Source organism: Phoenix dactylifera, chromosome 1 (assembly GCF_009389715.1).
Source record: "Phoenix dactylifera cultivar Barhee BC4 chromosome 1, palm_55x_up_171113_PBpolish2nd_filt_p, whole genome shotgun sequence".
Lineage (NCBI taxonomy): Eukaryota > Viridiplantae > Streptophyta > Magnoliopsida > Arecales > Arecaceae > Phoenix > Phoenix dactylifera.
In genome coordinates, this window is record NC_052392.1 from 526497 (window position 1) to 543903 (window position 17407).

Below are 17407 nucleotides of genomic sequence, written 5' to 3' on the forward strand. Positions count from 1 at the left end.
AATGATGGCATTATGGATTTCCTTTTATTTGAAATTTCATTTTACACTTAAATGGTTGCCCTCTAGATATTTTAGAAAATAACATAAACTGCAAAAATTCTTGTGGACTACGGCAATGTGAAAATAATGAACCATTTTATAATGTTAAGTGGTCATAATATATAGCATCTTTTTTGGGTTATCATACGCGTTTGAATTCTTAAATTAACAAAGATGCCCTTAAAATGGCCTGTTATTACCGTCATCTAAAACCATGCCTCAATCTCCTGAAATAATAGACTCCATCACAACAATTCATTCAATTAAAAGAAGCTAAAAAAATAAGAACTGATGCAAGAAACCAGGAGAGTAGAACGCTATGGTTGAAAGATTCCAAAAATCTGGAAGGTTAGGGGATAGAGGAAACTCCTCTCTTTTGCCTCGATATTTTTGTATGGATAATCTACAGAAGTTGATACTTATATAGCCTTAGGTCTCGCAATCAGTATACTAGTCCCAATCAATTAACAACAAAGGATTTACAACTCTGGAGACTGGCAGGGGATAAATGAAGAGAAGAAAACTCTATGTTTAGCTTTATACCCATCTAATTTTGTAGAATGATGCAACAATTTAGCAGCAGCCAATAAGTTCAAATGCAACCATCAGCTACTCATAACTTACGATTTATGTTTTTCTTCTCTCTTCAGAATAATGGTGGCAGTACCCCTTCAGATCAGAGCCCAAATCCAATTGGCAAATCCCAACTCAAACTTGAGGATCTCATACTACATTTATGTTTTTCTTAACTTATGATTTATGTTTTTCTTTCCTCCTCAGAATAATGGTGGCAAGGGTATATAGCAAATAAACCCAATGTATATTGCTACAACCAAAACATAATGTTACACAAAACATAAAGACACATCACCTCCATGAGGTGCCCATGGTGTTTTTTTTTCTTTTCCAAAAAGATAATTTACAACAATATTACATGCAATGTACATTGAATTGCCAAGAAAATTAAGAAACAGCAACTGAATATGAGGCAAACAGAAACTATACTGCTCAGCAAAATCGCTAACAACAGATCTTCAGATAACCATCTTCTGTTCCAACAAGAAATAATCGTGAGAAAGGAAGCACACTAATGGTGGAGAGCACCGAGAGGTTTCTCATCCCCTTATCAGCAGAATACAGCTTCTGAAGTGAAAGCCAATGCTGTCCACCCTGCTGCCAAGAGACCATTCATCAGTGCATAAATCAAGGAAACAATGAGTGATTATTGTGTGGATATTTTTCAAAAAAGTGAGAAGCAGAGATGGTGTCAGGTCCAAAAATATTGGAACCTCTTCTGAAAGGTTCCAAGGGAGGTCAATAATGGAGCTTGCTGAAGCTCAGACCGAAACAGTGGGGTCCTTAACAAATGAACCCCACCACAAACTCTATGTGGTCAAAGACCACAATGTTGTCATTAAGGATTCAAGAATGAAGCATGTTCAAAATCTTAATATGTATTACTCCATTTAGAAAGCAAGACAGACTAATGTTTACATACTTCAGTGGTTGATCTAGAAAGAGAGGTCAGTGCAATCTTATTTCTGGAAACTGAGAGTACATCCTGACCCCAAATGGTGAAGCTGAAGATGCCGTCAGAATGGCCTCTAAAAACATTCAATTGAGAAGCCAAGTTCCTGCCATACAGTGTTGAGAAAAAATTCAGTCAAGGTACAAGCATTCATTGCTCTGCTTATATACTGTTTCCTGCAATTTGAATAATTTAATGTGTTTCCTTGATGTTGTTGTGCCACTTAGGTGAGCAAAGTGTTTCCAAGAAGTAATAAATAGCAAGCCATTGAATAATTAGAAAATCAAGGCAGAAAGACAGGAAAAGTGTGTGTAACATTTCTTTTGCAGCAAGGAACTTGGAATATTCAATACTTCAAACATATGAGGTGCACATTTAAATAAAAGTCTTAAGGCACTCAGAGCCTACTGCTTACCGTTTCCTTAAAAAGAATTTAAAGAAAAGGTGCACATTCAGTGACTAGCTGCCAAAAATTTGGACTTTGTTTTCCTTTTTCTTTTCTTGAGAATTTCAAATAACATTATAAGCTTCATTTCAATTCAAAAATATGAGCTGAAAAGTTGTTCAGCAGGAAGGTGGACGAGGTTGTACTAAGCATGAATAAGAAAAACATGAAGTCATTGATATACCAAAACTTTAAAAAATTACAAAGAGCCGGTAATATACATTTTAATATGTGATGGAATTTGATGACGAAGAGTCAAGTGACTCCTCTACCTTTTTCTTTATTCTGGATGCTACTCAATTCTCTAATAAAGCAAACATTCCATTTCAAAATAAAAGTTCTTTTGCCATTGGATACAGCAAAAGTAGAATAAGACTATAAAATATGAATAGATGGTAATGGTCAAATGATAGTACCTTCTCAGATCCCAAACTCGCAAGGTTTTATCAAGAGAGCTGGATACAAGCAAATGATCCTCTGGTGATACTAACTGTATACACGAAAGTTTAACTGACAATTAGATAATAGTCAAAATGATATCTGATTAACTGCTTTACAAAGCATACTTTAGTAATGTAGCCATCATGTGCTCGCCAAAGAGCAACAATATTTCCACTCCTTGCATCAAGCAACCTACAATGTCCTGAACTTAGCCCAGCAGCAATCCAAGATGGCGAAGCTACAGCTCTCTCTGCTTGAAGCTTTTCAGAACCACAGGAGCAAATGGCTGACACAAGTGATGAAAAAGAATACTCAGCTACATCACTCTTCCACAGGTGCAGTTTCCGGTCTTGAACAACATCAATGAACCTGCATGCAGTAACATTATAAACAATAATATGCATATACATTGGCATATAAGTACAAGCATGTCTGTAAAAAAGATTCTTTTTTTAAGCATACATGTTTTTATAAAGAGGAAACAAGAAAGGATGGGGAAATATAGCAAAGTAACTTGATGGACTATAAAAATGACAACCAAACCTTTTCCCACTAAAATAGTCTTTGGAGCCAGACCCAGTTGAGCGGGCTACATAGAACTAGAATGAGAAGATTTTTTACATCTGGTTGTCAACCTAACAACGACATTTCACATCTTGTGTCAAAACATACTAGTCTATTCCAGTAGTGGCCATGCATTTTTTCCACCAAAAGAAAAGGTCATGCTTATGCCGAAGTGCACAATTCCTTGCTGAAGGATAGTTATGGTAATATGAAACTCTGCCCTCTAGCTATAGTCAAAAGCTGTAGGTCTGCAAGCAACGCAAGCACAAATTTAATATCAAAATGAAATACATGAAAGCAAGATATGCTGAACCGGCCGGAACCGGTCCAGTATAGCCCTTGAAATAGGTTCCGACCCCGATCGATTCCAAGTCCGTACCGGTGCGAACCAGGCCGATTCACACCGGTACAGGTTAATTTTGAATTTTGCCGCACGTAGCCTTCTCTGCAGCCGGCAGCGCGTGGCCACTATGGCCAGACACTGTCTTCCTTTCGGCCACAGCGCCATGTGCTGTGGCTGAAAGTGGCATAGGGCCACGCGTTTTTCCGACAGCGCGTGGCTGTTCAATCACTTTGAGTTTGGCCTCTCCCCGCTTGGCTATAAAAGCCGAACGAGGAACACATTTCAGGGCAAGGGAAGGGAAGGGAAGGGATTAGCCAAAAAATTGAGGAAGGAAAGGGAAGGGTTGGGATTAGCCCAAAAAATATTGAGGAAGGGAAGGAAAATGTAGGGATTAATCAAAAAAAGATGGAGGAAGGGAAGGAAAAGGAAGGCATCCAGCAGAGGAAGGAAGGGCGGATGGATCCTTCAGAGACTGCATAAAAAATATTAAGGAGGTGAGAGAGCATCGTTTCCCTTCCAAAAAAAATTCAACAAAGGCTAATTAAGGTGTGATTTCTTTTCCTTATATTCTTTTTTTAATATTTCTTTTAATGTACTTAAAAAAATGTCAAAAATTGCAAAAAATAGAAAATGATGCCCAATATTTTCATTTCGTCTTGAATTTTTTATATGTTATAGATCTATGGACGATATGCATGGTGACATTAATTTTTTAGAATATATATAATTTATATTTTAATTAAAAATAAAAAAGTTTAAAAATTAATTTTTAATAAAAAATAAAAAAATAAAAAAATTGTAGAACGTTGTACATAATTTAGAAGTCATTTTAGAGGCAAAAATTTTTTTAGTAAATTTAAAATAATTAAAAAATTAAAAATTAATTTAAAATTTAAAAAGAAACATGCTCCTTGAGGCCATTCAGGAGGACAGCATGCAGTTACAGATGACCTCGCATATGGAGCAGGATCCATAGATGTATCAAGTTCTGAATCTTTCTATTATTCGTGGCCTCAGGCAGCCTATGGATATGGTGCATCGGAGTTATCTTCCAGTGGCTACTATCCTGCACAGTCCGGAGGGTCTTACGAGTAGGATTTTGCTGCCGGCATATTCGGATGGCCCCCTCCACAGCCATATTATCAACAACAGGACACCTTTTAGAGCCAGAGCTTCAGCAAGAGATCCGAGAGTTCTTATGACCCGACGCGCATTCCTCAGGAATTGAACATATAAGACTACAACGCCGCTTGATTAGAAGGATGAGTTAATCTGCCTCGTTATTATGCTGATGATCTGAATATCCACGAGAAGCATTGCCATTCGACCCGATTTTAGATATCCGATAGTGCTTTAAATGTACGTAATTGATTGCATCTTAATTTGAAGATATTTTATCTTCATCTCATGATTTTAATCATTTGGAAGTAATAAGATGCATCATCTAGTTTAAATCTTAAACCTAACATAGAAACATCAAAAAAAAATCCAAAAAAGAGAACTCCCAAAAAAAAATTGGCATCGGGGCCGAAACCCGGCCGAACCAGCCGAACCGGTACAGTACCGGTTCGATTCGGTATGGTACTGGTACCGGTGCCCACCGGTACATTGGTACGGTCGGTACGGCAGACCTTGCATCAAAGGTTAATAGTCAACCGAGTATGTACAAAATTTAGATCAGAAATCAGAAGGGTTGGATGGTCACGTAAATAGCATATCTAGTTATCTAAACCAAAAAACACATTTTCGCAAGATTCGCCTCTCGGTACTGGACCTCGTACTAGTGCCACACTAGCACTATGTCGGTATAGTATGGTACATGATCTTGTCGACATACCGAGTGTCGGTACGCCACCCATACCAGGTACCGGTACCAAACCGATATAGTATGGTACGTCTTGTACCGCCTGATTCGGGCTGGTACGGCGAACCATGCGTTTTCATATCTCTCAACTTTCTGATTAAAATTATCGTAGCTATCCAATAACTTGAACTGTTTTGACATAGTGATGGCTTTTTCAGATAAATGCAGTAGGCACATTATCGAGCATGCAGCTAACAAAAATCCTAAGTGTAGTTGTAGCAACATATATATGTCCACTGCATTGTCATGTTGCTACATCTACATGCCTCTTCAATTTTTCTGGACTTCCGATGGTTAGAGAAATTACCAGAAGTTCTATATAATAAAATATAAGTATCTCCAGGCACAAGAGAAGCAAATAACACCATCTAAACAAGAAGATAAACACCATTATATATAGCACAAAATCAGTTCAACAATATGAAATTGTCTGGAAAACTCATTCCAAGAAAACCATGTTTTTAACATGTGGCCGATAATGAATTTAAAATTACCTGACTGAACCGTTTCCCATGCCAGCTATAAGCTTATCATCAGACTCTATGTGATTCATGCATGTGTACAAACTACCACTGAATGCATTAGACAGTATTCCGCCAGAGAGTGCATTTGGAGTAAGCATGTTGGGCTGCTCCGTGTTCACCTTGGTTGACAACGACAGTGGGAAATTTGTTGATGATTCAGCATATGCTGCTATCAGCTTCCCAGTTTGTCCATTCCATATATGGATGGTACCATCACAAGAAGCTATCCTTCCACCAACAGACAATATGCAGATAGAGTTCACCACCTACAAAGAAATAAAAACTTTCAAAATAGTAGTAGCAGAGAAAGAAACATATGAAGACAAGGAGATAAACCTGAAAGGCAAGTGAAATCTACATCACAAAACTATAATAATTTTTTTTTTTCTCATGGAAAGATGGAAAATGAAGGCTTCCTGATCTTAAAGAAAGAATATCTCAATTAGCATTAACGATGTACAATGAGACCCTCAAAGAAAATACAATAGAGGAAGCTAACCTCATCATGGCCATAATAGCCAGATATGCAGTTCATTCTAGGCAATTCCCACTTCTGAACACTTCCTTTGAATCCAGGACCAACTCCTCCAGTATAAACTGTGCATTCATCATGACAAACAGCTAAAGATCTCAGAGCTCCAGGATGAGCACGGGCAGAGTAAAGAATTGACGCTTTGATCTTCCAAGGAAGTTCATCTTTTGAGCCTCCACTGCGCCCAAGAAAATCAGGAACATCCCAACTAGCATCAGGACTGGGGAACCAAAACCATGGTTCATGGCTCCCAAGGTTTGAGGTTACTGAATGATTTCCTGATGCAGTTGGTTGATGCTCATTTACAAGCCTGGAATTTATCGCCGACATGCCACTTTTAACTGCTTGCGATTGCGGAATAGACCAACCAACACCATTAAGCAATAGTTTGGCAGGATTGTACTCTGACGAAGAAATTTTTCCAAAAGCAAGCATCTGAGGGTTCAAATTTTCACCAACACTTCTACAAGTTTCCCCAGAAGACTCCCACTTAAAATAAAAGCGTAAGACAGATTAGAATGATGATATATAAGTATACAGGGTAGGATATCTACAAGAAGATAGCCTTGGGATCACCAACAAACTAAGACATGCTCTTGGGCTCCTTGGCAGTTCAAGAGAAGCATGTTTACCTTCCAATTGTAAATCTTGTGAAGAATTTGCTCTAAAAGAAACCATGTGGGACAACACTTGCGAAGATTCTCTATGCCAATAAGGGAAGCAAGTGGAGGATACAAAAGCAAGCTGCAAAACATTCACACAACTTCATATATCATTACATCATCAGGGAACCTGTAGGAGTTCTACAAAAATATAAAATAAATTAGCTTTCAGATAACGACTTTGATATTGTTTTCACCTACATAAGGTCTCTTCGGGTTTCAATCTGAAACTTTTCATCTATCTTTAATCGAGAAACCTTAGAATCTCTCCCATCGGGACCAGTTCCATAAGTTGCTGCTTGAGAAAAGGCCAGCTCATCAAACAGATCTTTAAGTCGCGGCATGACAAATACAGAAGTATATTCTGGTCCAATCCTTTGACAGACTGCAATGAGTGTAGTTGCAGCAACCTAGCCAAGATAGCAGATAGTTTGAGTAAATATAAAAAAAGAAATGATATGAGAAAGAAAAAGAACTAACATGTGATAACACACTATAAAACGAGAAATGGATCACAAGGAAAACAAAGGATAAAGAACGTAGGGTTAGTTGCCTGAATCACGGAAAGATCCATACGAGTCTGCATTAAAACCTTCACATGGAGGAAGATTTGGTCCTGCAAATTTAAGAAAAGAACAATAAACAAGATGAAAAACTTTCGAATTAAGTGAATAAATAAAATAAGCAGAATCAACGAAAACTACTTAAACCTGAATTAGCTCCTTAAGGATCGTGTCTACAGGCAGGACCAAGACCAAACCATCTAAGGTAGAAAAGCTATCGATTAAAGTTAAAGCATTCCAGCTGTGCACAGGCTCAGGCTTATTCATCCGAGAAACATCGATGCTTGAGAGAATAACATTCCTTAGTAAAGGCAGAAGCTGCCTGACAATAAAATTTTCTCCAAGAAGACCACCTGTTAATCAAATGATCCATGGTAGATTATGAATACTAACAACCATCGAAAACAGAAAATCAATAAAAGGGAATCTCATAACAAACTGAAATACCAATTCTAACCAGAGCATCAATTCCATCAGCGCAAAGTACTTTCCCAAAACAGTGGATTAGTGGTAAAATTGTCTGGAACATGATTCTGATGTTAATAATAATCCAATATTGTGTACTTATATTTGAGAGAGGTCTTAATCAAGAAGCTCATCCTGCAAAACTCACCTGATGAACTGTAATGGGAACACCAAGCTCTTCGCTAGAACCAATCAAAAGGACAGCAGCAGCAGAAGCAGATATCTTGTTAGGTGAGTTGCATAAACTAGAGATCACTAAAGGATGTATCTTCTCTAGATATGCTTGTTTACCCAATCGGTTCCACAAGTCCTGCACAAAGGAATCTTGAAGGAGAGAGACCTTCAGATGTGAATATTCTGATACCTGGAGTGAAAATCATAACATACAGGTGATCAGAATGTGTAAACTATTGTGCCCACACAAAATGCTGCATGCAAATTGGCAAAACCAGTAAAAAGTAAGCAAGCTACATGAAATTGTCCTATTGGTTTTTTTCTTAACCGGCCTGTAAAATCTTCTGAATGATGGGCAAAATCAAAGCTTTTATTGCTTGAATGCTCAAGCACTTCAGAAACTCTTTCAGCAAACATAAAGCTGATTCAGTTTCAACATCCGACAAAGGTGATGTGATAAGTGGTAAGCAGTAGGGCGCACACATTTCTGCAGCAAATCTTCCCATAGCTTTCAGGGCTCCTTCACTTGCAAGCTTAGCAGCATATTGAAGGCGATGCCCAGTTTTAGTCAACAGCTGAAGTGGGGAAAGAAACAAATATGCAGACCTGACTGTTGGAGGAAAGTAATGCGACTCCAGAAAGCATTTCGCTGATGGTCTCCTGGACAGAGAATGAAGCACTGAGAGGCAGTGAAGCATCGGATATTATGATGCATAAAATACTAGAGATACTAACAGGATGAGCTTATCTTGAAGGAAATATTGTACGGAAATAATAAAGAGAGACACACCGTGGTTATTACTTCATTTCATTTTCCTTCTCCCAATATGGGAGTTTAGTTCTCCCACTTCCATTGTGAAAAATCACAGTTTCAGTGTAAGAGATCTTCTATATAGTCAAGAGTCCATCTTAATTGTTCTGTTTTACCTAATCCAATATTATTTCAGAGCATAGTTCGTAATCACCGAATGTCAAATACCTCTCCCAGTCCCTCTGGATGGATGCTTCAACAAGAAGTGCAACGTGTGGAGGCAGTTCCTGCAATGCTCCTGGTATGATGCCATTTTCCTTGTATGCAGCTAATGAAACAGGGTCAAAAAGTGGCCTGTTCAAATAAAGTTCAGCCAGTATGCACCCAATGGAGAATATGTCCTCTGCAAGATCTTCAGAACATACTCCCAAAGAGGATGCTTTCTGTCTCCAGTGCAAAAACTCTTGAAAGCCCATTGAACCACTATCATCAGACTCAAAATATTCAAGAAGACAACCTAAATTAAAATCAGATGGAATTGAGGGAGCACTGGAAGGTGATTCTAAATTCTCCATTTTGGAAGGCTCATTTAGTGAAACTTCCACGGGTGAAAAATTCTCAAAAATTTTTTCTACATAATGATAGCTTGGATTTAAATAGCGCGCAGATTCACAAAATAAAGAAGCTTCTTCTAAATCTTCCAAATAACCAGTTCCTGAAGGGAGATGATCCTGAGAAGTAAAGTGCAACCGACTGGCATTATCAGAAGACATACTTGAGTTTTTCTCATTATCATTTCCTCGAACTTGATACTTATTGCATGATTCTTCATGGCTATGATAACGAGAGTGAGGTACCGTTCCATGGCGCTTAGGATGTGGTTTCATAAAGAGCTGTCGACGCCCCATAGATTTCAGCATTAATGGATCAGATGCAGGCAACATTACATTCTTGGCAGTAATAGATGCTTGGCCAGAAAGCTTGTAACCAAAGGTTATGTCGATCCAGTGATGAATTTCTCGTGATACACGATCGCTTTCTAATGCAGCTCGATGCAATGAGATAAATTCTTCAGGAGATGCAGCCCATGATGGCACAGCCAGATCACTCATCTCAGAATGGATAGAGGAGAAAATTCGAGGGTCACTGTAAAACTCAGGAATGCACTCATCTGGAGTCCACTGGTAAAGCCTTTGCATGTTAGATGGATACTCATTAGGCTCATAGACAGAGCGCACAGCAGAACGAAGTATTCTCAAAGGCAGCCTTCTGGCTTTGTAACTGCAGACTGCTAATTCAGAAAGGCATTCATCAGAAACATGGTGGGGAATTTCTGATGTTGAATATGTGAAATCCAATTGCTCATCACCTTTTGCCAACCTCCATTTGCTCTTCTTGAGATCCCTCCAACCAGCATCAGAATTTTCATCTGGCTTTACACTGAAATCTATGACCCAGGGCATCACTGTATGAAATGTATGATCCCCCCACCTCCTCCCAGCTAATCTATTTAAGACAAGAAGGTATTCATAGTTGCTTAATTCACCTCTCCACCACCGCTTGAAATTGGAATGCCAATCCATAGACATTGGCAGCTTCAAATCAGCATAAATAGCTTGACAAGGACAGTTCTCCATGCAGCAACATGCCCTCAAACAAGCAGGTTCTTTCAAACTCAGGCGACCTTTCAGAAGACACATATCGCTCACGCTCAGCCATGACCAACATGAATTGGTTAACTGGATGGTGGAGGGGCATATGTTTCCATGAGCAACCCCCAAACCATGCATGTATGCTAAAGCAGAAAGCACCTGATAAATTAAAAACCTAATATGCCAATCTGACTTCAATGCCTTGGGGCTATAGTGCAGAACATTGTCCAGAGTGTTTGGAGCCTTAGCATGCAATAAATAATCATATGAAGGTGTTTTCAGAATACCTAAAACAGGGGCAATATTAGGATGTCTCACACTGGTAGGAATAGTGCTCTTGCTGAATGCAGGAAAACCAACTAACTTTAAAAACTCTGTACCATAATCCCCAGCTAGTTTTCCTTCCATTAGGAGATTTAGGGATGAAATCACAAAGTCTTCAGTCAATTCAGATGTATATTTGCAAATTAGATCTTTGATTGTGGCAGAGGAACCCCTGCAGACATGAGCAAATGGACTCAATGCAGAGATCACTCTTAAACATGTCCCCTGTTTGTAAGCAATGGTGGTGGAACCTTCAATATTCTGGGCCACCAGGCCTTCCCCTGAACATAGGGAGTCATCTCCGGACAAAGATGGCATGCCATCACTGAGAATACCAGCATCAAGTTCAGCTTGACAATGACCTTGTTCTGATGAGGACATCTCATCTTTACCATCTGTGAAATCATTGTCCAAATAGTTGTGGCCACTGCAGGAAGTGAGGTCAAGTATACATCATAAAGCTCTTTAGGTGTCAATTTTGCACATTCCCAGAGATAGGGATACTCGGTTAACATACATAAATGAAAAACATGATGACTTACAATTTTGCAACAAAGAATCTTTTATCATCATTAGGTATCCCCACAAGCTCAAATTGAGAAGAGACCTCCTCACTGCAATTCAGCACTACAGATTTCCAGCATGAGCCATGAAGGGAAAACAAGTTGACAGGAAGGGAAAAAAAGCAAAAACTTCAAATTAATGTGACAAACAGAGATAGATGGGAAAATTTAATTTACCCTGCAGTATTGTCTGCTCCCTGGTTCAAATATGACTGCAGCGATAGAAAGATTATGAGTCAAAAAAAAAAAAAATCAGCATGATACATCAGTCATGGAGCAACTTTATAGCAGTCTCAGACAAGAAGAAAGAAAATGGCAGGCACATTTAACACTTAAAACGAACAAGATCAACTAGTCCAACACAAGAATATAGGATTGGAGGAACATACGTTATCCTCTATGTCTTAACCAAAAGGAACTAAAATAATGAATTTATGGCAATTTTGAATGAATGAAGTCGTACAGATCTTATTAGACCTATTTGAATTTTAAAATAACCACATCATTTCTGCATCCAAATTGAGAGAAGGTACTATATGGCAAAGACAGCAGTTATTTTCAATCACCATCTACTCAGTATAGAATGGTCAATTTTACTACACGTCATACAGCTCAGAGATCTCAATTACTTAAATTACACCAGTCCTTGACAAACATCTTTAAGTATTCTTTAGTATGACTTGGACACCATTGTACCTCACAAAAAAAAGAAAAAGAAAAGAAAATCCTGAGGGTAGCATTAAACCATTCTAACTTTACGATATTTTTTTTCCATGTCATCGAGTGAAATATCTAAATTGACAGTAAATTCTTTTATGTCACTTGAAAACAGGGACTTCAGGAAACTTAAAAACCAAAGTGTTGATTTGTTGGTGAAATAACTCAGTTTTCTTGCTGAGACATTCCCATGTGCATGTTCATTTTAATATGTGTTAGTATTCATTTTAAAACCTAACTTTTGATGCTCAGTAGCCGGGTCATTATCTGGATAGGAAACTAAGCTTCATATTCAGATTTTCTTTAAGGGTTTTTGGGTACATAGAAGAGCAATACTTGCTCTAACTTATATAGATATAGCCATCTTTTGGCAATTAGTTACTTTCTTTAGAACATGATGGGTAATTTAATGTAAGCACAGCAGCACTGATGAATTTAACAATCAAAATTAAACTTTAATGGTTAAATGATTAAAAAGAAAATTTATTTATCGGTGCAAAACTATCCAATATCATCTTCAACACAAGAAAAAATATGATTCACAAGTTTCATTGTGTATCCTTAAAGTATCTATGAAAAAAGATTGTGCTGTTTCGATACCAAAGCATGCCACTTGTTTGCACATTAGAGATGTCATGCGAAGCATGATAAGTTACTTGCTAATCCCACTAATATACAAAGATAGGACTGAAAGGCCGCTGAAGGTGCAATATATTACTTGCTTCATCCAATTCGATAGCCCTCTTCAACACCCAACTTCTATCTATCCTTTTCCAACTTATGAATACTAAATATCACCCAGGGTCCATCTAATCTCTTTTCCCTTAAATCAATCAAACCCCAACAAAACAGTCTATTAGTTACAAACCACATGGCGTAAGAATTCAGAAAAGCAGCATGTTTGCTGAAAGCATGCACTAATGTTAGTTAGCGAACAAAAAGATCCAATATTTAGAACAAACTCCGGAGGAGAGAAGTAGCCAACTAAAAAGTAAAGTGCAAGGAACGAGATTTCGCTGGGTAATACACTAAAACCTCTGTTAAACAAACAAAAAGTTCGAATTTTTGAAGCCGGATCTAGTAGGGAAAAGAACCACACATAAAATCAACGAGGAGGAGGAAATTTCGCTAAAGAAGACACAAAACCCTCAGTTAGGAGACAAAATGATCTAATCTCTGGAACTTGTTGAAGATAAAGAAGCGAAATTCTGTAAAAGGAGCGATGAGACTGAGACCTGGACGACAGCGGTGGAGCCAAAGGGCAGGGCGGAGTCGGAGACCCCATAGCGGAAGACGAGATCCGCCGACAGATCGGACCGGACGACGCGCTCCAAGCACTCGAAGCACGGAAGCGTCGCGCCCTCCATCGCTCTCCCTCTGGAGGCAGACCAGAGCGCGGCGGCGACGGCGTGAGGATCTCGCCGGAGCTCCGCCCGTGGCCGAATAGAACAAGGAAAGGGAAGTAGCGGCGCGTCCAAGGGGATGTAAGTGGAACCATTGGGGCGATATGAGCCGTCTGATTGGTGGTTCTCATTAGAGATTAGATTATCCATCAGACGGCTTGGATCTCTTTGATCTGAGATCAGTGGGCTCTCAGGTCTCGCAGGCCCACTAGCAACTGGCCCCCAATTAATTAAAGCCCAACTTAGCAAGCACAAGTAACAAAGAGGCACCTTGCTATGTGGAGAAGATTCTCGTAATATTGGAATAATATTGTCTAGTTAACTTTTTTTTTCTCGGCCTTAAATTGATGGAATTAGACTAAGAAGCTGTCCTCAGAAATAATTAGCATTTTCTTCTCTAAAAAATATTTTTTTATTCAGCTACTTGTTTTATAATATTACGATAAAATATCTTGTATTTTTATGGAAAAAAATTTCTATGAATAAGCGATGGTTGCGGTGGCCCCGGCTCATAATCTTAAATGAGGGACATAGGTATTTTCATCTATTTTATAGGTAGATGCTGCCTATAAAAGAATAACTTAGCAAATTTTTTTTTTTATCGAAGAATGGAGACATGGATGAGGTGGTTAACGGAATATTTTACCTCCAAAGAATGATTTGCAAATGATTTGCAGTTGATTTGCAGTTGTCTTTGGCCACCTCATCATGTGAGGCTGGTTGCTGTTCAAGACTAGACAGCTGACCCGCGAAGAAGCTGATGGCGCGACGTTGGGACACGTGGAGAGAGGGTAAGGTGTGGGCCGGTCGGAGGATGAGGTGTCCTCCGGCCGGGCTTTTCTTGTTGCAGTGGTTGGCAGTGGGGCCCGGGTTTTATGTGGCCAGTACAGCCTGAGGGGGTCTCACATGCTATTTCCCCTCTTGTGGTGACCCACATAGAACCCCGTTGACCCCCTTCCTTCGTCCAATCATGCTAAAGTCATCAAAAATGATGATTGGCATGCAGAGAACTTCTTTCCCAGAGATCAAAGACTCTCCTTCTTGACCTCATACGATCGACCATCCTCTAAAATGTTCCTCGTCTGAGTAAGAGAGGGAAGGAGGGATGGCTAAGACTATCGTTGCTCGTGTGGTGTCTCAGCTTGCCAACCTTCTCCTCCAAGAAGCTGCTTTCTTGCGTGGGGTGAGGGACCAAGTCGAATGGATGAAAAACGAGTCTTCAAATTTTCGATACATCAGTTTGGTTGACTATTTCACAGAAATACGATGTCAAAGCAATATTAAAAAGATATCGCGAAAAACAATATTTTAGAAGACTTGGAAAAGATGACAGAAGTATAGCTGAAAAGAGAAGCTATATAATTTTTTTTCAAGACAGAAAGTATTTTGTTGTAATGGATGACGTATGGGAAGTTCTGGTGTGGGAAAGAATATGCCAAGTCTTTCCTAATAGAAACAATGGAAGTAGAGTACTCCTTACTACCCGTAATATTGAAGTTGCAAAGTCTATCGACCCATCTATTGATCCATATGAATTGCATGTTCTAGAAGATGCAGAGACTAGTTGGCAACTTTTTCGCAGGAAGGTTTCTCCAAATCAAGATATCCCCGGCGAGTTACAAGGTGTGGGTCAGAACCTTGCAAAGAAGCGCAGCGGTCTACCTCTTGCGTTGATTGTGCTAGAAGGATTTACGTCGAGCGAGTTTGAGAGAGATTAGACAGAGTATGTGCTACAGCTGGGTGGGTTCAGTGCTTTCCAGATCATCATGTCAGACACCTGCCGAGGATTGCCTCGGATCATAATCCATTACTAGTGAGTACTGAGACACATATCCCTGTTCGTTCCCCTTTCAGGTTTGAGAAGTTCTGGCTTAGTTATCCACGGTCCTGGGAGATGGTGAGGGAGGCATGGAGCTCCCCGGTTAGGGGTGATGCTATGTATCGGGTATCCCGAAGGTTGGAGTTGACTAGGAGGCGGTTGAAAAGGTGGAATCGGGAGGAAGTGGGGAATATTTTCAGGAGAACAGAGGAGGAAGAGGAGGCCATTTCTAGATTATAGTTTCAGGAAGCACAGAGTGGAGGGTTATCGAAGGAGATGATGGGGGAGCTTAGATCACACCTGGCATTACATGATTCCCTTCCCAGACAGCAGGAAACATTATGGAGACAGAAGTCCAGGGTACAGTGGATTTTAGAGGGGGACCGAAACACCAAGTACTTTCATCAGGCGACAGTGATCAGGAGGCACCAGAACAGGATCAGAGTCATCAGGGGTGAGGATGGCCAGTTATCAGATGACCCGGTTATGATCCGGAGGATTGTGGAGTGCTTCTTCAGCGCGAGGTGGACGGAGCAGTTTGGAGAGAGGGGCCGAGTGGAGATGCTGACGCCGGCAGTGAGGGTGTCGGAGGAGGAGTCTGCAGAGTTGATCAGGCTGGTCTCGGTGGAGGAGATTCGGAAGGCGGTCTGGTCCCTTGAGGGGGACAAAGTGCCAGGGCCGGATGGCTTTCCACCGTTATTCTTTCGAAGGTACTGGATGATAGTGGGACAGGACGTGACGGCGGCCATACAGCAGTTTTTTACTACAGCAGTGATGTCTTCGGACTGGCAGCGGACCTTCATTACCCTGATACCGAAACGGCCGGATGCCTCTGAGCCAGGTCACTTTCGCCCGATTAGCCTATGCACCACTTTGTACAAGGCTACAGCGAAGATCCTAGTCGTCAGGTTGCGGGACATTCTTGCGAGGTTGATCAATCCAGAGCAGGGAGCTTTTATAGGCGGTCGGAGCATCTCCGACAATGTCATGTTAGCTCAGGAGTTCATGTTTGACTTGGGGAGGGCCCCGATGAGGAGAAGCTTGATGGGAGTCAAGCTGGATATGGAGTGGGCCTACGATAGGATGCGATGGAAGTTTGTATACCAGTCTTTGCAGGGGTTTGATTTTCCTGGAGCATGGATTCAGTGGATCATGGGCTGCGTCAGGGTGTTGGAATTTGTATCCTAAATGTCAATCGTCAGCATATTGATGATTGAATTTTGTAAATGAATTGACAAATTAATAAAGTGTTATTTGGCATTATTCATCATTTCATCTTCAAATGAACTCTTATATGATGAAGTCCTTAGGACTTATGTTATGATAAAGGAGGATTTATCTTTGAGTCCTTAAACTTGTTTGCGACGAAATGATATGTTGTTACTAGGACGACAACATTATCGAGATTAGGTCGTTGTGTGACATATATGTTGGTTGTCCTCTTAACCAAGGAGTGTGGAGACACTGGTATGCCACACAAGTGAAGTGTAGAAGTACATTTCACTAAACGTGACCAATTCCGGAACGCTCTACTGTCGAGAGATGTTCCGAGTGGATATGGGTATAAGTTTGGCCCTCTGACCTGAGACCGCAACCTGTGACTAGCAAGCAACTCACTGTACTTTGGTACCGGACTACCTGAATTTCTAATTCAGTGACGGAAGGTCACTGGGTGCAGTCAAGTACTTGCGTAGTCAGTTGTGAGTCAAGATGGAATTGACCCCTCCTGAAAACAGGAGATAATGTCTTGTGATTAATTTAGCAAAACCTTGGCCAGGGTAATCCCGGTGAGGAGTCACGGGATATCTAAAGTTAATCACATAATGGATGTACTAATTATAGGGTTGACAGTGAGCTCTAAGTCATCCTGGCATTAGGAGTCAAAGGGATTGAATTATACAGTAACCATAGTTCAGGGTTCCAGAATATTTGCTTCGCATATATTCGACCTATCCGGACGTCGGGTACCATTGCTAGATGGTCACATCGATTAGTGTAGAAAATTGTTCCTATACTACCGGCTTAGGTTCGAAC

The 17407-nt window shown here is 40.1% G+C and overlaps 2 protein-coding genes across 5 annotated transcripts; one reads left to right on the top strand and one right to left on the bottom strand.

Annotated features, from left to right (window-relative positions):
- Window positions 1–840: 840 nt before the first annotated feature.
- On the bottom strand, window positions 841–13629 carry LOC103721591 (protein GFS12). 4 transcript variants are annotated; one of them, XM_039119407.1, is made up of 17 exons: window positions 13387–13628; window positions 11612–11646; window positions 11414–11485; window positions 9124–11298; window positions 8477–8804; window positions 8119–8334; window positions 7953–8025; window positions 7653–7858; window positions 7496–7558; window positions 7144–7352; window positions 6913–7024; window positions 6248–6769; window positions 5719–6014; window positions 2579–2822; window positions 2429–2502; window positions 1538–1673; window positions 841–1209 (listed from the first exon to the last, which is right to left on the bottom strand). In XM_039119407.1, the coding sequence occupies exons 1-17, from the start codon at window positions 13516–13518 to the stop codon at window positions 1060–1062; spliced, it is 5043 nt and encodes a 1680-aa protein (XP_038975335.1). In that variant the 5' UTR covers window positions 13519–13628; the 3' UTR covers window positions 841–1059. The 4 variants fall into 4 exon arrangements, with proteins under 4 accessions (XP_038975335.1, XP_026666021.2, XP_038975343.1 ...); XM_026810220.2 differs by having other exon boundaries at window positions 841–1212; XM_039119415.1 differs by having other exon boundaries at window positions 841–1212; window positions 11414–11498; window positions 13387–13454.
- Window positions 13630–14948: 1319 nt separating this feature from the next.
- Window positions 14949–15272, top strand: LOC120104185 (putative late blight resistance protein homolog R1A-3). Its single transcript, XM_039114817.1, has one exon. The coding sequence runs from the start codon at window positions 14949–14951 to the stop codon at window positions 15270–15272; it is 324 nt and encodes a 107-aa protein (XP_038970745.1).
- Window positions 15273–17407: the final 2135 nt, after the last annotated feature.